Source organism: Pituophis catenifer, unplaced genomic scaffold (genome assembly GCF_029215685.1).
Source record: "Pituophis catenifer annectens isolate HBS135680 unplaced genomic scaffold, rPitCat1.0.hap2 SCAF_7, whole genome shotgun sequence".
NCBI classification, from domain to species: domain Eukaryota; kingdom Metazoa; phylum Chordata; class Lepidosauria; order Squamata; family Colubridae; genus Pituophis; species Pituophis catenifer.
Genome location: NW_027256887.1, coordinates 69,174,688 through 69,196,922, shown reverse-complemented (window position 1 = coordinate 69,196,922; position 22,235 = coordinate 69,174,688). Strand labels below are relative to the sequence as shown.

The 22,235-nt window shown below is 38.7% G+C and overlaps 1 protein-coding gene across 1 annotated transcript in view; it reads left to right on the top strand.

The window, feature by feature from the left end:
• Positions 1-22,235, top strand: part of DRAM1 (DNA damage regulated autophagy modulator 1) — a 28,142-nt gene that overhangs the window by 4,503 nt on the left and 1,404 nt on the right. Inside the window, exons 2-6 of the mRNA XM_070947319.1 lie at positions 1,408-1,475; positions 11,179-11,321; positions 14,949-15,126; positions 16,784-16,842; positions 20,280-20,372. Coding sequence (XP_070803420.1) covers positions 1,408-1,475; positions 11,179-11,321; positions 14,949-15,126; positions 16,784-16,842; positions 20,280-20,372 — 541 coding nt within the window. The remainder of the gene's footprint in view (positions 1-1,407; positions 1,476-11,178; positions 11,322-14,948; positions 15,127-16,783; positions 16,843-20,279; positions 20,373-22,235) is intronic.

The window sequence follows — 22,235 nt, the reverse complement described above, 5'->3', positions numbered from 1 at the left end:
TTAGCCGAGGCCGATTTTCTATATTTCTGTTTGAGATCAAACTACATGTGACAGGAAAATTGGGTGTATTTTACTTCAGAGCAGTCACGGAATGGTTCACACTAAATGAATTAGCTATGCTTTGTTTTTGGGGGGTATGGAAAGAATGACACAATTATTGGCATGTATTATTATATTTGGGAAATAACAGGATGAAGATATCTGTTGGTTTTTACAAAAAAAATATTAGTAGGTATAACTGAGATTTTTAACATTAGATATATGTTCATGGTAAGTCTAATTTCTAACAAATGGAATTAAATGCTATGAGAATCACATAGAAATGAAAAAATAGATGAATATATTTCCTGGGATTTGCTTCATGTACTTGGGACTGAATATGTAATACCATACCCTGTTTCCCCTAAAATAAGACTCAACCAGAAAATAAGCCCTACTATGATTTTTCAGGATGCTCGCCTACCCCAAAAATAAGCTCCAGTTAAGATTGTCAGCCGACAGACGCATTTAGTAACATATTTTCCCCCAAATAAGACCTTACTGGAAAATAAGCCCTAATGCATCTTTTGGAGCAAAAATTAATACAAGACCCAGTCTTATTTTTGGGGAAACCTGGTACATAGAGTGGGAACTGTAAACCAAGTGCCAAGTGGGTATTTGGCATGCTAATTTTGGTATTGCCCTTGTTAGCTCAGAAATTCAGGAGATGGAATTAAAGCCATCTCTTGGACCATTAGCTGTGCCCAACAGTATATTGTAAGCTGCCCAGAGTGGGGTGGCTATAGAAATTGAACGAACGAATGAATGAATGAATGAATGAATGAATGAATGAATGAATGAATTGAAATGAAATGAAATGAAATGAAATAAAGTAAAATATTGCTAGTCCACTCATTTAAATAATCTCATTCATATTTCAGGAGTGGAACCTATTGAGTTATCATTTTTAATGATCCACCCATTTTGAAAAAATAACAGGACTTATTTTTGTCAGTTTTTAATACTTAAAATTACAAATATATTAATGTACTCCAACGTTTCAAATGCAAAATAAGCCCTGCCCAAGTGTGTACCAGAACAGCCTTTCTAGGAAATTAGATCAATTGATAAAATTAAATATCCATCCAAGTACATATGCATAGAATCAAATTGCAATCTTAGGCCTGCATTTCAGATGATGAATGAGAATTATTATGAATTACAAGCGTCGAGGTTATTAAGCACTTATTTTTTGAGACATTTGTCACAAATGATCATAGAAATTATGCCTTTCTCTACATTATATAATTATCAAATTAATTAGATAGGAGTATGTAGTTTCCAGGGGTCAATTTTGATTTGAGAAAGATCTTACTGTAAATGTATTATTTGTATATTAACTGTTGTCATTTTTGTCATTTGTGCTAGTGATACAGGAGCAAAACCTCCAGAAAGTGGTATCTTTGGATTTATGATTAATGTTTCTGCATTCTTAGGTATGTAGCTATTTATACTTATTTGTTAAATTATATTTAAGAGTTGTAATGATTAAATATTTCTAACAATGCTGTCTCCAGATGGATGTGGCACAAGCACCTGCATTTATAGTTAAACTAATTCATTTATACATAATACTTTACAAATGTCATGCAATATATTGACCTGGAGTAAAGTAAACTTTCTGTATTCCATAATCATAGTAACTCAAGAAGAAGTAGTAGAGAGCGTAGGTTAAAAACAAGAACTTTTATAGAAATGAGTTCAAACAGCTGTGTACTTTCAAGCTTAGGAAGATGCATTAAACTTCTTAGGAAGAGGTATAAAACGTAAATAGCTCATGGTGATAACAAAGTCACATATTCATATAGTAACTGCATAGAATTTGGAGTGTTTTCAATCGAAGTGTTTCATTTGAAATACTTTGTCAAAGGTGCTGTATAGGTAGTCCATTTTACTTCCTTCGTACAGGAGGATTGCAAATGGAAGACAACATCTGTTTTATCCTTACCAGTTATGTGCACGAGGAAGGCTGAGTTGCAGCGTAAATGCCTCATCTGAAAAACACCCTTGCAAATGGAACATATGGAGTTTGCATGACTTTTATATGGATTCTTTTCTGTGGTTAACTAAGAAAAAGATATACAAGTAGTCCTCAACTTACAACAGTTCATTTAGTGACCGTTCAAATTTACAACGGCACTGAAAAATTGGACTTATGACCATTTTTCACACTTATGACCGTTGCAGCATCCCCATGGTCATGTGATTTACATTTGGATGCCTGACAACTGACTCATGTTTATGTCGGTTGCCGTGTCCCAGAGTCTTATGATCCCCTTTTGTGACCTTCTGAGAAGCAAAGTCAATGGGGAAACCAGATTCACTTAAAAACCTTGTTACTAATTTAAGAATGCAGTGATACACTTAACAAATGTGGTAAGAAAATTCGTAAAATAGGGGAAAACTCACTTAACAAATTTCTCACTTAGCAACATAAATTTTGGGCTCAATTATGGTTGTACGTTGAGGACTACCTGTATTTGAAAATCATCTAATAAATCTTGATAGTGAATCATGGCTGTATATCTTGACTATCCAATTGATTAATCACAGGCATCCTTGCCCTAAATATACAAAATGGAATAAATTAGTCTGCCCTATAATGTATATCTAGGATTATTCACTGTTAAACAATTTCATACATGTTTTTAAAGTAGCATTTTGTAGAAAGAGTGCAGAGAAGAAAAACAAAGATAATTAGGGGACTGGAGGCTAAAACATATAAAGAACTGTTGTTGGAATTGGGTAATTTAATGAAAAGAGGAACTAGGGGTGACATGATGGCAGTGTTCCTATATCTCAGGGGCTGTCATAAAGAAGAAGGAGTCAAGCTATTCTCCAAAGCACCTGAGGGTAGGACAAGAAGCAATGGATGGAAACTAATCAAGGAGAGAAGCAACCTAGAACTAAGAAGAAATTTCCTGACAGTTAGAACAATTATCCAGTAGAACAATTTGCCTCCAGAAGTTGTGAATTCTCCAACACTGAAAGTTTTTAAGAAGAGATTGGATAACCATTTGTCTGCAATGGTATAGGGTTTCCTGCGTGAGCAGGGGGTTGGACTAGAAGACCTCCAATGTCCCTTCAAACTCTGTTATTTTATTCTGTTCTGTTCTATTCTAAGCATAATTTTAATTGTAATATTCATAGGATAGGCCTAATATCAGCTCAAGCAAACAGCTCATGTTGCTTCTGCCTGCTCTTGTGACATGTTATGTTGCTTGATCTGAATTATGTTGCATTTGTGTAGTATTTACATTCAGGTAAACTATTTTAGTACTTCCTATGTGTTATGTCTTAGAAAAGCACATGATTGGTTCTAAATAAGTGACACCAAGTCAGGATAGAATATATCACCACAGTTCTGTATCATCTTCCTTTGTTATTTTAGCCCATTTGTTTCTGGACTATGCTCTAAATCTGTTCTTATTTTAAAGGCCTGAGTGTTTTATGAGAAGATACTTAAGGACTGCTTTTTCCACTGCAGTATATTTCCTTCTGCATATTCAATTGGGATCTCTGCTATCTCTTCTTCTTGATCCATGTTTTGCTCTCTGAAACTAGATGGTATTTGTTTTTAAATCATTATTTTATTTTTCAGTCATGTCACTTTCGTTTACAGAGAAAAATATCCAATAAAGCAAAAATAACAAAACAGTCATAAAATTAAATATTTTAAAATGGGAGCACATAAACAATTCTGCAGTACTGTACTATCTGTCTAAATTAGCTAAATTAAAATGGAAAAACTCAATTTTAACTTGCTTCTGAAAGGTTGAATTGGAGCAATCTAATCTGTAGTAGTAGAAATCTAATCTGTAGTGGTAAACTATTTCACAAGAGCTCTGCAATAAATAAGCATCATTTTCTAGCCTCAGTTCTGCTGATTATCTGATCGTGAGGGAGGTTTCTTTCATTGTGGTGTGATTACTATTTTTCTCTTTCCTATTATCTACTGAGATCACTCAGACCAATCCTCTGTCAGTGTAAGATTCAGTAAATCATCTTCAATAGACGAACATCCAGCCTCTGATTGAAGACTTTCAGCAAAGGAAAATCAACATATTGGTAGACTTCACAAGCTGATCACTTGTACAGTCAGATGTTATTTCTGATATCTATCATGACCATACTTTGTAGTTTTAATCATTGATTCTGGTTCTGTGTTCTGGGCAGTGGAGAATTAATCCATTCTCTTTTGTACAGAGCTGTGGAGTCGGGAGATAAATGTTCCGACTCCGACTCCGACTCCGACTCCTCAGTTTTTTGTACTTCCGACTCCGACTCCGACTCCGACTCCCCGACTCCGACTCCTCTGTATTAATATGCGAATGTATTTTATACATTCCTTGAAGGAAAGAAAGGCAACATACATGTCATTACCACAGGACTACTGGCTGGGAAGCCAACAGTCTACTGTATTGAACAGTTTAAGCAAAAGACAAACACAATGAAAACAACAAAGTTTTATTAATTTTTTTTTATTAATTTAATTAATCAAGTTGCTGGATAGTAGCAGCAGGCATAAACATCAGGAACAGGAACTTTACCAGTTCAAAAATACAAACCACATTATTTGGTTGTTTTAGAACAAAAACAAAGCTTATCTATATGAACCAAAAACAAAATCTGTAAAACCTAGAAATGGTTTATATTAATCTTGAAATGTAGTTATAGGCTTAGCAAATGCAAATCAATTCAATGTAGAGTTCTAAGGAAGAGAATTGCCTCTGCCAGATCCTCTTTCATAGAGGCTCTTAAGTCAGACTTTATTATTTTTAGGGCTGAAAATAATCTTTCGACACTGACTTGGGTGGGTGGCATTGCAGTAACTATTCTGGCCACATCACTAACGATCTCTGGATAAACAAGGATGGCTTCTTCAACAGTAAGTTTTGATGAGCGATCATACTTTTCAACTTCTTTTAGTGCTTTATAAAACTCCTGTTGGAATTTTTTTATTTGGACATTTACTGGTTCTGTAACGCTTATGCGACGTCGCTTTCCTTTAGCAACTTCCATTTTGTCTAAGAAGGAATCAAAGTCTAATTCTTCGTTTGAAGAAGATGATTCTGAGTTACCACTATTGCTTAAAAGAACTCCATCCTCCTGTGGAGGTATTTCAGGTCGTAATCCCTTCATGCGAACTGCTACATCATAGAGGGCCTTTTTCCCAGTAGCAATCTGTTTACTGTTCAATAAAAGTCGGCTCATTGGGTCGACATAAATAGCCGCTAACAAGATTTCATTTTCCAGCAAAAGACTCTCTCTTTTCATCATTGAAGATGCAATGCCCTCAGCTATTAACCCTCCATTTTTGTTCAGGCGATATAACAGGCTCTTCCATTCCAAGAGGAATTTACCCGGGGTTAGATCATCACATTGCAACCTCTTGGTGACAGTGAAGGGGTGAGAAAGAAGGTTCTCCAGCTCTTTTGTTTGTGTCCACTGGCTTGCAGTTAATGCAAGATTTTCATTGTCCATTTCTTCTATGAAGTCTTTAAGTTCAAGCAAACGCTTCACCATTAAATAAGTGCTTCCCCAGCGAGTTGTTTGATCCAAAATGGCTCCTTTTCCTGCACGTCTTTTCAAAATTGCATCTGTTTTTGGGGCCCTGGCTGCAACAGTTACTTGCCGTAATTTGCCAATTAATGTAGCTGCATGGCGATCTTTTAATCCATCTCTTATGGCAAGTTGCAGTGTATGAACAGCACATCGCATATGATGAATAGTAGCAAGCTTCAATGCTTCTTCAACAAAGTTGTCTAAAAAAATGTCAGCATTCTCTTCAGTTTCTAAACTTTCTCTAATACTTGCAGAGCTGTCTTCCTCTAAGTCTAATATCTGTTTGATACCTTCTTCATCTGCCTTCATCTTCTCAATTGTGCTCAACATGTTAGAAGCGTTATCTGTCACAACACATAAAATCTGTTCCTTTTTAATTTCAAAATCTTCTAGAACACCCTCCACTAACTTCTGAAGGTAATCACTGGTGTGATGTGCCTGAGTGTCCTTTACTCCGAGGGTCCGTGTTATTGTTTTGTTATTTTCATCCACAAATCTAACATTAATAGCGAAATAATTGACTCTGTGACGTGTGCATGCATCCATTTTAAGGAAGACAAAACGTCCTTTCATAACTTTCTGTAGTTCTTCCTTTTTACATTTGGCCTCCTCAATTATAAGTTTCCTTATACTTTCTCTTTCCAGAGAAACACCAAGTTTTTTTTGCCATTTCTCCATTTAGGCCTAAAAAGGCTGTCTGTGAAAAGAAGGATAGTGGTACACTATTCTTTACTACCATTTCAATAATGTGGTGTTTGAATTTTTCTGGTGTCATCCTTATGGTAACTTTGTCAGATATAAAGAATTTTCTTATTTGTGATTGTTCTCCAGTAGATTTCTGAACGTTTTTTGTCACAGAAGTAGATGCAATGTTTTCATTGCTATCTTTCTCATTCACGGCTTCTAACACTTTGGGATGAAAACGCTGTAAGTGTCTTTTCAAATTTGATGCTCTTGTAGGTGCATTTTTATCAGGCCCACTGAAACTGCTAATTTTTGCATCACATTGTTTTTCACCATCATCATCTTTTCTAATACATTGGCACACGTAATGTTTTCCATCACTTGATAATGCAAAGTGCTCATAAACAGTAGACTTTGTTGTGTTTGTTGTTAGCAGTCTTTTTGCCATTGTTTAGGATGCCTCTTTCCCTAAAATATAAAATATGTTATACTAACTGGCATATAATTAGATTTTTAATATCAACATACACAGTCTTGTAAGTTGTACGTACATGGCTTTATACAAACAAATAAGCTATATATCCCAGCACTAAACCTAGACATGATTTGTCCTATACAATATAAACACTTACAGTTGAATCCAAGAAGCTGTTCCACCAAGTTCTTCTAAGCCAGTGGTTCTCAACCTTCCTAATGCCGCGACCCTTTAATACAGTTCCTCATGTTGTGGTGACCCCCAACCAGGGGTGGGTTCTAAATTTTTTTACTACCGGTTCTGTGGGCGTGGCTTATTTTGTGGGCATGGCTTGGAGGTTATGTGACTGGGTGGGTGTGGCTAGCTGGTCATGTGACCGGGTGGCCATGGCTATGTGTATAGAGGGCTGAAAAAAGTCATTTCTGACAGGTCCTCGCACTTTTGACTGGTCCTCACACTTATGACCATCCTCACATTTATGCCCGTGCAGCATTTTTAACAACCATGTCACTCATTTCACAACTGCTTCTCTTCACCATGGTGACAAGATAGGGCAAAAACGTAAAATGTGAGGACAGTCGTAAGTTCAAGGACTGGTCAAAAGGGAGAGGACCAGTCAGAAATAACTTTTTCAGCCCTCTGAGTAGTCCATATACATAAAAGGATACAGCAATAGAGAGGGATGAAGGAAGGGAAGGGAAATTAGAGTAGGAGTGAGGGTAAGAGAGGGAGGAAGAGAGGAGGAGAAGGAGAAAGGAAGAGGAAGTAGGGAGGAGAAGAAGAGGGTGAGGAAGAGAAAGTAAGAAGGAAAGAAAAGAGAGAGGTGGTAGGTTTGAGGAGAAAGATTGCTGTACAATAAAAAAGATGAAAGGGAAGAAAGCCAACCCCAAACAAATATAAAGATATTAAGATAAAGAATGAATTGTTAAACTTTAAAGAATAAAAGAGAACAAATATGAATAAATAACAATAATTAGAAACACACATACAAACATACAATGTATTTTCTTTGAACAGAGTATTTGGCCGGTTCATAAATTTAAACAGTGTTTAGTCATGTTTAAAGTTTAAGCTAACAATCAGAGTTACAAGTTTTTATAGCCTTAGCTGAATGACAGCAGTTTTTCCAATGGTTTACAGCTTCAGTCTTGAACTATTGACCCTCCATTCCCTTCACTTATGCAAGTGTCTCTAGTCCTGCAAAAAACATATTTACTTAATCCCTTATCAGTGAGAGGCTAGGTTACCCATGGGCGCTGCGTTCCCTGTAACAGCAGAACACAACACTATGGAAAGTATAAGTATTGCCACTCCTAATTGTGCGTTGCGTGCCTTATAGTGAAGCACATGAAAAGCATGCTTCTTCACGGTCACTTAACGTGTTCATTTTGCGGTTACGTGAGGCACTGCATGCATTGGTCTTTATTCTTACAGTAGAGAAGTCATTAATTATAACTTTTTGTGAATTGGGACATTTAAACTTGCTTTTTTTAAAATTCCAATCTAAATTTAGTAGGAGTCGGAGTCGGAGTCGGTGCATTGTTTGCCGACTCCGACTCCGACTCCAGGTACCCAAAATTTCCTCCGACTCCGACTCCTCGACTCCGACTCCGACTCCGACTCCACAGCACTGCTTTTGTATTTGACAACTGTTTAGATACCTGGAGACTGCTATCGTATTTCCTTTCAATTTTCTGAAAACATACCCATTGTTTCTTATAGGACATAGCTTCTAATCTAGACACTTCACCTTCTTGATAGCCCTCTTCTGAACTTGTTCCAGTTTGTCACTGCTGTTTCTGAACTATTGTGACCAAAACTAGGCACAATATTTCAAACTCTGCTCTGAACAGAGTAGACAAGAACAATGACATCTTGTGGTGTGGACTCTATATTCCTGTTAGTGCCGCCCACTTATTTTTAGCAGCTACATTAAGTTGCTAGTTTGAAGTTCATAAGAACACTCAGGCTCTTTTCATATATATATCACCGAGTTTAGTCTCCCCTATCTGATATTTGTGCCTTTAATTTTTTCTACTGAAATGCATAACTTTATATTTTTCATAGTTAAATTCTGTCCTATTCATTTCAGCTCACTGTTGAAGTCTTGTAAAACGTTTAAAATCCTCTCTTTTCCCACTTCACCCAGCTTTGTGTAATTTGCAAACTTTATAAGTATCTCCTCAACTCCCTCACCCAAGTCAATGATAAAACTATTGAGTAACATGCATCCCAGGATAGAGCTTATGGTGCTTCATTTGATATTTCCTACCAAGCTGGAACATTGCAGGCTTTTTTGGCTGAAGTCATTCAGGCACTTATGAGTATGCAGGTTCCAATCCAAAGTGCGTATAGTCAAGGCTATGGTTTTCCCAGTTGCAATGTATGGCTGTGAAAGTTGGACCATAAGTAAGGCTGAGTGTCAAAGAATTGAGGCCTTTGAACTATGGTGCTGGAGAAGACTCCTGCGAGTCCCTTGGACTGCAAGGTGAACAAACGGGTCAGTCCCAGAGGAGATCAACCCTGACTGCTCTTTAGAAGGCCAGATCCTGAAGATGAAACTCAAATACTTTGGCCACCTAATGAGAAGGAAGGACTCCCTGGAGAAGAGCCTAATGCTGGGAACAATTGAGGGCAAAAGAAGAAGGGGATGACAGAGAATGAGGTGGCTGGGTGGAGTCACTGAAGCAGTAGGTGTGAGCTTAAATGGACTCCAGAGAATGGTAGAGGACAGGAAGGCCTGGAGGAACGTTGTCCATGGGATCGCGATGGGTCGGACATGATTTCACAACTAACAATAACAAGGTTCCAATCTGGGTCGGTCACCAGGACCAGAGATCTTCCAAGCTTTTGGACTCATGCTGGAGCCCGTCCTTAGAGGAACTTCTCTCTGGCAGAGTGTGACATTTATTTTTGCCTTCATTTGTGAGTTATGAGTATATCCTTCACCTTCATTTGTGAGTTATGATATATCTCATAGTATCACTATTATTTTACCATATTAAAAAGGATAATTTAATGACAAATTTTTTGTCAACCGTCTTTCCTCCAATCAATTAGTCAAAAAAAGGATGATGATTTGTTTGTGATGGGCCCATACTGGCTCCTGTTGATTATAGCAATAGCATATCTATCCAGGGTGTTCACAAGTACGATGCTTGATGATCTGTTCAAAGGCCTTGCCCATTCTTGTCATCAAGCTGACCAAGTCCCAGTTCCCCTTCCCCTTTTAAAGATGGGTATGACATTTGCTGTCCTCCAGTTTTTGCGGATATCCAAAGAGTAATTCAGGGAATATCTTTACTATATATATATTTTTAGTATCCTAGGATGTACCATCTAGCCTTGGAGAGTTGAATTCATTTTTTTTTTTTTTGCTTTAATTTATATGCCGCCCTTCTCCGGAGACTCAGGGCGGCTTACAATGCGTTAAGCAATAGCCTTCATACTTTTGTATATTTATACAAAGTCAGCTTATTGCCCCCACAATCTGGGTCCTCATTTCACCTACCTTTGAAAGGATGGAAGGCTGAGTCAACCTTGAGCCTGGTGAGATTTGAATTTGCAGTAATTGCAAGCAGCAGATGTTAATAACAGTGCTTTAGTCCACTGTACTACAGGCTCTTGCCTGTAAATTAGCTAGGTTCTCATATTATCGTCCCTAAGCTGATGCTGCTTTTTTCCACATAATGATGATTAGTTATGGCTCCATTTAATTTCTAACAAAATATAAACACAGAGGAGGAGTTTAAAAATTCTGTCTCTTCACCATTTCTCATTATCAGTCACCGTTTTTCCTTAAAATAGATTTACAACTCCCTTGTCTTTTTTGTATGTTTTCAATTACACAAAGAACCCTGACACAATTTCTCAGTTTGGGAAACTGAGCCTGAGGGGTGGGATCATCAATCTGGATCCCTATGCCCTCAAAAGACACCTACAGTAAGTCCAACCACACATACGCCCCGAAGTCTGTTGAGTCTGGTACCAATTCACATTGATAGTTAGTTATTTAGATTCTTGTGCATGTAATAAACTTTCAGTGCTTTTGAAATCTATCCCAGTTCCTGGTTTCTTCTGCCTAACAATAAAGTTTTTTTATTCTTTGTATTCTTCTTTAGTTATGTGCAGTGGTGGGATTCAAATAATTTAACAACCGGTTCTCTGCCCTAATGACCGGCTGGGTGGGTGTGGCCATGGTGGCGTGGCCAGGGGGTGTGACAGGCAGCACTTGGCCTCCTGCACCCCCCTGGGAGCAAAAATGGGACGTGGGGGGACGTGCTGCCCCCCTGTGCCCCGTTTTGGGCCTAGTAGGCCTCCCTGCAGCCTCCTGGGAGCAAAAATGGGCTTTTGTATTGCATTATTTGTCTTTCGGACAATTTATGTATATTTTTCTCTCTCTCACTTTTTTTTAGGTGCAGTTACAATGTATACAAAATATTTAATTGTAAAGAAACAAAATGATGTGACACATTTTGTTTCCCCTTGTTTCAACTTATTGACATTGTACGTTGGAATTCTGGGCTGTATTGGATTGGGCATTGTTGCCAGTTTTCAGGTAAGTAGGAAAGATACGTTTCTATTTTATTTATTAAATTTATATCCCATTTCTCCTTCAATGGCTTTGATGGCTTAAAAGAATGATTAAGAATATTTACAATGAGCATTAAATGCATTCATATGACCAGCCTTTTAAAATAACTTAGTACGTATGAAGAGAGAATCAGAGCAATATACAAGTAGTCCTCGATCTACAACAGTTCATTTAGTGACCATTCCAAGTTACGTCAGTGAAAAAAGTGACTTACGATCACTTTTCACACTTATGACCATTGCAATATCCCCGTGGTTATGTGATCCAAGTTTGGATGCTTGGCAATTGATTTATATTTATGATGGTTGCAGTGTCCTGGGATCATCTGATCAACTTTTGCGATTTTCTGACAAGCAAAATTAATGGAGACGCCAGATTCACTTAACAACCATGTTACTAACTTAACAACTGCAGTGATTCACTTAGCAACGGGGGGAAGAAAGGTCATAAAATGGGGCAGAATTCATTTAACAACTGTCTCACTTAGCAGCAGAAATGTTGGGTTCAATTAACCCAATTACAGGTAACCAGAGGATTACCTGTAAGTTATTCCCTTTTCCAGAGAAAGCATCAACTTACAAATTTCTATCAGAAGAATCAGTGCAAATACAACAAACTAGTAGTTCCTGCAATGTGGTTACCTAGGTGATAACTTGAGGCTGTCCTATAGTCTAGAACTGATTGCAATCAGATGCTCAGTTCACTAGAGGCAATGAGTACCTGTTCAGCAGATACTTCCCTCTAAACATGCCCTTCAAACAAAGACAACATTGAGATCATGAGATATCAAGATACATTTATCCTTCGTTTCATTTGCTCTTAGCTTAATGCCATAATAATGCCTTTCCTAAATGTCTATGGAGATTCTCAGTCATCCAGGTCATCGTTGTCCCAAAGGTGCATTTTCAAGAGGCAACTGGACTTTCTGGTTTTTCTTTGAAGATGTTTCGCTTCTCATCCAAGAACCTTTTTCTTCTTCTTCTGGAACAGCTGAACAAGCTTCTTGGATGAGAAGCGAAATGTCTTCAAAGAAAAAACAAAGTCCAGTTGCTTTTTGAAAAACCACCTTTGGGACAATGCCTTTCCTAAATAATTAAAACTACAATAGATATGCATATTATGCAAAATAGAATTCCAGATATGCATGTTACCGATAATTTTTTTGTCCTAGACATTGTTCTTCTCAAACATGGTCTCTTCTGATGATCTGTGGAAATAAATGAAAGAAATTATTTTGAAACTATGATCCATCATTAAATAATATTGAATGAGATGGAATTTTTGATATCCAATATATCAATATATATTTTTGGTTATTTGGTATACTTGTGGGAAGAAATGGTATTGCTTGCTAATTCTCCAAATCCGCTTGAGATAGTTGAGGGACCTTCTGAAACAGATTTAAGATTAAGCAAGGGGAGTATAAAATTGGGAAGATTACATAATACATAATTTGCAGACAGTTTGATGTAGCTTAGCGAATGGCAAATCGGATCAGTGTATGATTTTATGGCTTGGAATCTAAGTAAATTTGAGATAGCAATAATGAAACTACATCCACGAAGTCATATAATTGTAAATTCTGTCTTATTCATTTCAAGATTATAGTTATGTTATTTATTAGACTCATGGGGCCCATTTACCGTGGGTTACGAAGAAGACAAGTTTACACTTGGATTAAGTTGACATTTAAGTAGGATGACAATGATATTGTTATAATTGACAATGTTATTGTTCTTGTTGAACTGTCTTCAACCGCAAACTATGAACTATGTGTTAGCCCTGGAGGACATCTTTTTCTTTGGCTCTTCAGGGCTGCCACACTTGGTGGATGGGCATGCTGTGGGAACTGAGAGGGGGGTTGGATGGCAACGGGGTGAGATGTATAGCCATAACAACATTCTTTCACTGGGGGTCATTGACATTCAGCCTGCACCTGGAAAGGCGTCACTGGAAAACAACTCCAGTTAGGATGGTGACCTGATTGGATCATGTGATGGGCATGTGGGTGCAGGGGAAGGGACTTTTGACTTTCCTTTGGGTGGGGAAAACCCGGGAGGCTTCAGATTCGGGTTTTCCTAGATGTGCCAATATGACATCTCTAATAAAATGGAACTTTGAGGAAATGCCTGCCTCGGAGTCTTACTTGATTGGGGGTGTTACTTGGAACCCTGACACTATGTTATGAAATCATTCACAAAATATGACATAAACAAAAATGAGCTTTCAATAAATTAAAAGAAGATTAAAGGAAACATCTGTGCATAAGACGATAGTCAATGTGTCTGCAGTTAACAGTATAAACTGAGTAAGATCTTTCTCGTGTCCTCCAATTTCCCCAACCATTCCCTAGTAATCAAGGTGGTGGTTTTTTTTAAATAAATCAGTGGTATGTATTAGAAAAATCTGTCCTCTTCATAAATTATGTAGTCAACCCTAATTGGTATCCATTGCTAAGTGCAGCAGTTGTTAGGTGAAGTACCGTGTGACTGCAGTGTGTACCAACAATTGTTTTGGAAGTCCCGGTTGTGGTTGTTATATACAAGATCTGCACTGTCATTAGAGAAAGTCCTCACACTTCACCTGCTTTGTGTGAACTGGCAACTCCATCTCACTGCCTCCTTCCTACCTAGGTTCAGGGAGATCCCTTCAGCAGATGTGGCTCCACTGCCCCACCCTACTTGCCCCTTCTTCAATTCCCCCATCTCCCCATTCCTGTATCTCCACCCATTTCTGCCCTTTCAGATGCCCTATACTTTGTCACCACTGCCCACTCCTGCTGTCCCCAGCTGACCAACATCATTGTTCACTGCTGCTGAGGAGTGCCTAGCCAAGGCAGCAGATGGCCTTCATGAGGCCTCCACAATGGCTCTGAAGGGCCAGCAGCTGCCTTGGTCAGGCATGCCTCACTGCAGGAGGAGGAAGATAGCGCAGGTCAGCAAGAAATGGCAGGGGCGACGGAAAGCAGAGCAGCCCAAAGGGCAGAGATGTGGGGGAGACCGGCGTGTAGGGCGAAGTTGAAGCTCACCATGCTGTTGTAAATGCAAATACGTTGCCAAGTACCTGAATTTTGATCACATGATGGCAAGGCTTTGCAGCAGCCGTAACTTTGCAGACTGGTTGTAACTACCATGGCTTATGATCTGTATTTGTATTTACAACCGTCGCTCTACCCTCACAACCACATGTTTGCAATTGGAATGCTTGACAACTGGCTCGTATTTACGACTGATAGCAGTACCCTGTGGTCACCAATTGTGATTTGTGATCTTTTTTTGCTGATTTCCAACATAAAATGCCCATTGGGGATTTGCCTAATGACCTCAGTATTCACTTAACCACTGCATGATTCACTATAAAAATTGTCATAAAATAGGGTCCATCTCAGTTTACTATTAAAACAGCTTATAGAAATATTGGTTGTAATTGTTGTCGTAAATTGAGGACTACTGTATATTAGGTTGTTAAATAACTAAAAGACCTTTCTAGTACTGCTTATTTGACTACACTTATTTTCTCCCTGATTATAGCCTCTTCTGTACATTGATTGCAACTCTAATAATATACAATGCTTTTTAATTGTCTTTTCAGGAGTTAGCAGTTCCTGCTGTCCATGATGGGGGAGCTCTTTTGGCTTTTGTCTCTGGTGCTCTCTACATTTTTCTTCAGACAGTTATCTCTTACAAATCATGTCCGCAATGGAGCACCCCGTGTGTATGTCACACAAGATTATTCCTCTCCATAATGACTTGGGTAGCTGTCATTCCCAGTATCCTTTTTACAGGATATTAATATGTCAAAGTTGTTAACAATACAAGCACCACAGTTTTAAGTCAGCTTACTGTTTCTGTATTCAGTTTTACAGTGTTTCCTGAAAGGGACAAAATTGTACAGTTCATAACATGCACGTCTGACATATAAGCTCTGCTTATAAAACAGTGAGACATTGGGAGAGACGCGCTAGACATACTGGTAAGAAGATACCCAGATGTATAGCATGTACCAGCTATGTTAAAAACCATTTTCAAGATATACAGACAGTCCTTGAGATACGACTGTCATGGAGCCTCCCCATTATGGTCACATGTTGCAATAGTATTAAATGAACCATGTCCCATACATCCCCAGTGCAATTGTTAAATGAGCGTGTGGGTGATTAAATGGAGCACTGGGTGCCTCATAAATGGGGGAGGTCCTCAGAGGCCTAGTGCAGGCCCAGGCCTGCCTGCCTGGGCCTCTCCCACCAGTGGTGGGATTCAAAAATTTTTACTACCGGTTTTGTGGGCGTGGCTTGGTGGGCATAGCAGGGGAAGGATACTGTAAAATCTTCATTCCCACCCCAGTCCAGGGGAAGAATACTGTAAAATCTCCATTCCCTCCCCACTCCAGGGGAAGGTTACTGCAAAATCCCCATTTCCTCCCAATCAGCTGGGACTCGGGAGGCAGCGAATAGATGGGGGGAGGGCCAGTCAGAAGTGGTATTTACCGGTTCTCCGAACTACTCAAAATTTCCACTATCGGTTCTCCAGAACTGGTCAGAACCTGCTGAATACCACCTCTGTCCCCCACCCCAGAGGCACCCAGCGCTCTGCTTCCTGTCCCTGGGAGTTCCCCAGGCCTCAGCCTGCTCCCAAGCTGGCCATTCAGCCAGGCAAGGGAGCTTAAAGCTGGCACACAGAGGACGCTTACAGTCTGTAAGCCAAGACCTGCCTCCCATCCAGCTACCCAATGGACTTGCTCCTCACCCAGCTCCAGGGCCCAGCAGTACCAACTTAACTTCTCATTTTTTGCAGAGGTGCCTGGCCAATGCAATGAGATGCGAGGCTCAACTTAGATTTCTTGCAGAGGCTTGTCAGCCCTTGTGCTATTCTCCTAGCAAATAGTCCTTTTTTCTTTCAGAAGGCTCCACAAACTAGGGAGCCTCTTTATAAAAAAACCCAGAGCCTCCTGTAGGGAGAAGTACTCCTTGCTAGGAGAATAGCACAAGGTTGCCATGAGGTTGGAGCCTGAGTTTTGCATTGGCCTGGCTTTTCTGCAAAAACCAAAAAGATAAAAGTGAGCTTTATCTTAAAAATTAAAATACTCATTCTCGAAACTGAAATTAGGAATGTATACCCAAACCAAGAGATTTCAGAATCTAAGGAAACTTTACATTCATTGCTTCTTCATATTGAGTGGGCTTGCTAACATGCCCATGCACAATGGTTATTGTATACAGTCAGAAATTATAAGTTTATAATTCTGTTATCAGACATCAGTTCTGCCTTCATGTACATGTGCCATTATTACTATTTCTATTCCCCGTTTGATTAATGATACATTCCTTTCATTATTTCATGTGTTATGTACTGTATATCGGTAAAAGGAAACTGTAATTTTATATGTTTTTTAAAATCACTTGTTTGCTCTTAACTCCTTTTTCTCAGTGATTGCATGTGCTTCATTAATATCCATTACAAAAATAGATTGGAATCCAGGTGAAAAGGTAAACATATACTAGGTAAAAAATTAATATATCTACCCATTCAGTGCAGTTTAACTTTTATGTCATAGGTTTTTTTTTTTACTAAAATACTTAAGGAAACAGATAACCAGAGCTGCTGTTTTTGCATGTTGCTAATACTGTATACGAGGTTGTGACATGTTTTAAATTTTAAGGTTTGCCTAGATAGATATGTGTAGGCTTTTAAACTCAGTGCTTTTTGATTCTTAACTCAGTGATGTTTAACTTTCTGTAAATATAGGTCACCTGAGATATATTTGGTCAGAGTCTTAGATTTGCTAATAAATTACTCCTATCTCATGGATTTTGTTATAAGAAAATTAAGAGTTGTAGCTAGAGACTAAAAGATACAGAGAAGTGTGGAACACTAAAACCATTTTAGGGAGCAAGGCCTCCTTTAGAAATATTATGGAAAATAAGAAATCAGTAGGGGTATTAAATGATGAATCTATGCTTAGCTTCAATAAATGCGTAAATTAAAAATACATTTGTAGATGAATTAAAACTATTGAGTCTTAACTCTTGTTCAGCTTTTTTCTTGGCTGAAAATTAGTTGTGCTCCATTCTCCTCTTCCAAATTTGCTTTTTTAAAAAATCCCACATAAAAATCTAGATATTTCATCTATATTAAGATATAGATGAGGCATTATCCTTTTTTGTACACATTTTTCTTTGGTATACAACATTTTAAATATTGTAGGGTTTTTTAAATTACAAAACCAAGACCTACATTGTTAAATTCTGAAAAGTGCAGTTTTCAATGTGCAAGTGCATTCTGGTTCACATATAGATTTGAGAACTGTGAAATTATTATTTTTTTTGTAAAAGTTCAAACAAAACAAATGTCTCCTGTGTAAAGACTTGCACTTGGAGAATTGAGGTTTGTGTAAATTCTCCTTTCAGAATAATCCATGGCTATTTGCCTCTCACCCAAAGGCCAGGAATGGAAGGTTGTCAGTCTAATATTCAGAACAAAAGGACAGTTTGCTCGAACTACTCGCAAATCTGAGCTCTGACCAGGTATGCCTCATGCAACCTATATTGATAGAAATTATCTCTCTCTCCATGCACACGCATACATGCATCCTTAAAATAATATACCGTATTTTTCGGAGTATAAGACGCACCGGACTATAAGACGCACCTACCTTTTTTGGTGAGGAAAATAAGAAAAAGAAATCTGCCTCTGCCTCCCAGCAATTTTGCCTCTGCAGCAAACAGCAGTCTGCTTTATTTTCATTTTCGTTTTCAGCATAGCGTGATTAGCACAAGGAAAAAAAAATCTGCTCCAGCAATTTACCTCCTTGCAGCAAGCAGCAGAGGCCAGCGCAAAACAGCTGAGAGCAAAACAGCTGAGAGTCGGGAGGCCGATCCAATCAACTTGTGCTAATTAGGCTGTGCTGAAGCTGAAAGCTGTTTCTTCCTGCTGTTTGCTGCAAGGAGGTAACTGCTGGGAGGCAGAGGCCAAAGGGTGAGGGCCAGTGGGTGGACGGGACTACATTCGGTGTATAAAATGCACCTATGGGTAATCTTAGTCTGGCAGATGATTTGGGTAATCTATATGGGTAATCTAGTCTGGCAGATGATTTGGGATTATTCCTCCTAGAATTTTCTCTCTGATTGGTGAAAAGTGAAATATTCCTTTACAGCTGTATAATATCTCAGCAACTAATAGTAGTATTGTCGATATTAATGTTCTTTTAATTTATTTTTAACAGTAATTATGGTTGTCCTATTTATCTTTTAGTTGCCCAGAGTCAGTGTCACTTATAACCTTATAGGGCCAGTTTGGTGCAGTGGTTAAAGGCATCAGGCCAGGGAGTGGGAGACTGTGAGTTCTAATCCCGCCTTAGGCACAATTTTGTGACCCTGGGCCAGTCATGCTCTCTCAGCCTTAGGAAGCAGGCAATGGCAAACCACTTTCTAAGCCTTGCCAACAAGAAAACTGCAGGGACTTGTCCAGGCAATCTCCAGGAGTCAACAAATGCCTTAAAGGCAAAAAATTTTTTTAATAATAAATCTATGTAATAAATGAATGAAATAATAAGTCAACTCAGAATGAAATGCATACTGTCATGTACATGAATAAGCATCAGAATACAGGACAAATACATTACTTTCTCATTATATTTGGGCATTGGGTGTATGTATATATATATATGTGTGTGTATGTGTGTCAACATTTCCTTGTGTGAAACACTTTTGTTTCTGGGACACAAAATCTAATCAATATACCCATTTTAACAACGCTCATTGTTGTTTACAGAACATCATTAAAAACCCATGCCATGGCAAAATCTTCCTTTCCTTCTTCTATTATAGTGTACAAAGCAAACCTTATATCAACTTATAAATCTCCATAAAACTCTCAACTGGAGCCCTTTATTGGGGCCCTCTTGCCTGTTTGACCAATCCATTGCTATTCATTTCATCCTAACAGATTTGGTAAACACCAAAGAAGGTGCTTACCTAGCTTCTAGGAAAATACAACAATTTTTCAAGCTTGTTTTTTTCCCCATTTTAAAAATCTTGCCATAGAAAACATTGTCGTGAAGTCAAGAACTCACATTTCAGGTTTTTTAAAAAAACATAACTGAAATAATTCAAATAATAATAACTCGAGAGCAATGATTCTCAAGAAAATAGCACTAGCAATAGCACTTATATTCTGCTCCATAGTGCTTTATAGCACTCTCTGAGAGGTTTACAGAGACAGCATATTGTCCCCTGACAGTTGGGGTCCTCATTTTACCGACCTCGGAAGAATGGAAGGCTGAGTCAACCTTGAGTCGTTCAGAATCGAACTCCAGACTGGGCAGAGTTAGCCTGGAATACTGCATTCTAACCAGTGGGCCACGAGGGCGCCAATATTTGTCATACCTTGTATGAGTGCTTGTAGAAGCTTAGTAATGAAAAATGATCCAGATATAGAGTGTTTTATATTTTAATGTTAGGTTTTCATCAGAGATAAGTCACGTACAAAATGTATAAGTGCTAAGTGTACTGAAATTCAGTAAATCAATTAGATTGTCTTCATTTGATTACAGCAGTGGTTGATGTAACAGGGGCTTCTGTCAGTAAAATAGAGAAAGAGGCAGGCTTCAAAGTTTTCTCCTTTTTCCAAATCTCTTTAAGATTGGGGACCATCTTCTAGAACATGGAAGATGCAGGAAGAGGGCAATTACTGACAATTACATCCTTTTTCCACTGATGAGGCTTCTGCTGAATCAAAGAACCTCCTGCCTATGAAGGGACACTAATTGGATGCAATTCTAAATCAATCAGTACTTTTCTACCACACTGTCCATCTGGTATATAGTTATTTGCTCTCTCTATACTAGACTCACCTTTTGTTTGCCATTGCAAACAGTGTAATGGCTCTGTTTAATGTGTTTTTATGTATATATTCCTTCCATTAGGATTATGTGTACCATTTTGTAAGTGCAATCTGCGAATGGACAGTAGCCTTCAGCTTCGTGTTCTTCTTCTTAACGTATATCAGAGACTTTCAGGTAAGCATGCCCGACTATCAGAGTGGCAAAATTCACTGAAGTAATTCGTGTAGTAAGGGATTTGCAACAGGGGTGAACTTCACTTACCTTCCCTACTGGTTCGCAAATGTGTGCGTGCCGCGCGCATGCTTGCTTTGCTTGCGTGCAGCAGCATCCATGCATTCGCAAAGCCTTCTGCACATGCACAGAGGCTTAAAATCATCGCAAAAAAGCAGCAACATGACACCGGCGCGGGTGGGCAGAGCCTCCCGCAGCCGCCGCTACCGCTTCGCCCGAGCCAGATAGAATTTCACCCCTGATTTGCAACCAAGTAAGCCTGGTTGCAAACCCCTCACGGCCCACAGGTTGCAGACCCCTGGTATAGCCTCTTTATAGAGAGACTGATAGTTGCAAATTGCATCTCTGAGTACTTGTCTGAGTTGAAGTCAGTGATGGGTTCCTCCCGGTTCGGTCCGGTCCGGCCGAGCCGGTAGCGGTGACGATATGACGTCACCAAACTGGTTCTTTCCCCCCCCCGCCCTCCCACCCCCCCCGCCCACGTTATTCTTACCTTTTATTTGGTCCCACCCCCAATCTATTGCTGCCTCCTGAGTCCCAGCTGATGACTAGAGAGAAAAAAACTGTTTAAACTCTTGCCGTGGGGCTTCAAAGGGCCGTCCTACAGCTGATCAGTGTTAAAAGCAAACAAATGAGTCGGGTTGTAAGTGCGAGGACTGGTCGTAAGTGCAAGGACCTCCCAGAAATGACTCTGACCAGCTAGCCACGCCCACCTAGTCACATGACTTCCAAGCCACACCCACAAAATAAGCCATGCCCACAGAACCGGTAGTAAAAAAATTTAGAACCCACCGCTGGTTGAAGTCCACTGACTAGTGTACTAGCCACTCATCTGCAAAGAATATGTGGACTTACTAGAACATGAGGGTTTTTTTTTTTTTTTGAGATTTTGAAAGTTGGGAGAATGGGTAAAGCCCTAACGTTTCAGAAATTTTCGAATTTGGCCAGGAATTATTGCAGAATAGAAAGAAGGGAGGAAAGAAGCAGTGGCTGATTTCCCCTAATTTATTTAGCTTAATTTGGTTCAAGGAATAAAGCCTGAAAAATAAAATGAAGCTAAAGCTAAGCAAACTAACAAGCTGTGTGTATGCAGCTGTTAGATCTTGAAGTGACCTAGTTAAGTCCTCTTTTTCATGTCAACATTTTTTAAAAGAAATATTTCTGAAAAGTTAACAGCCATATTTAGATCTTATTAATGGTGTTAGCACAGAAATATAATTTTATGTCATTTTATTCTATTTGACATATTTATGTATTAAATTATTGTATTTTATCCTATAACGATTGTATTTTACCCTACCCTTATTTTAAATTATTTGTATAGGATTTTATTGGTAATATGTGTTTGAACCTTGTACTTTGATATGGCCTATAGACTAATCAATAAAGCTGATCTAATCTAATCTAGAAGAAATGTTTCTGAAAAGTTAACACCCATATTTAGATCTCATTAATAATATACAGAAATGTATATTAGTGGGACTGTGGTGTACTACATATAGTCCTCACTTACCGATTGCCTTATTCAACAACCATTCAGTTACTATGGTCCTGTCCTTCAGTCACAAGATCATTAGTGTCAGTATGCATTGTCTTGTGCCTGACATATTGTTTTATTTCCTCTCCCCCTTGCAGAGCAGAGAGATTGGAAAGAAAGGGATTAAAAAAGAGTAAGCAGTCACACAATGGGGCAGTTTGTGTAGCATGCTCATGGCTGCCAGCATCAGAGCATTGCTTTCAATATGTATGCCCCATTGTATGCCTGCTTACTTGCTTTTAATCCCTTCCTCTCCGATAAATGTATAT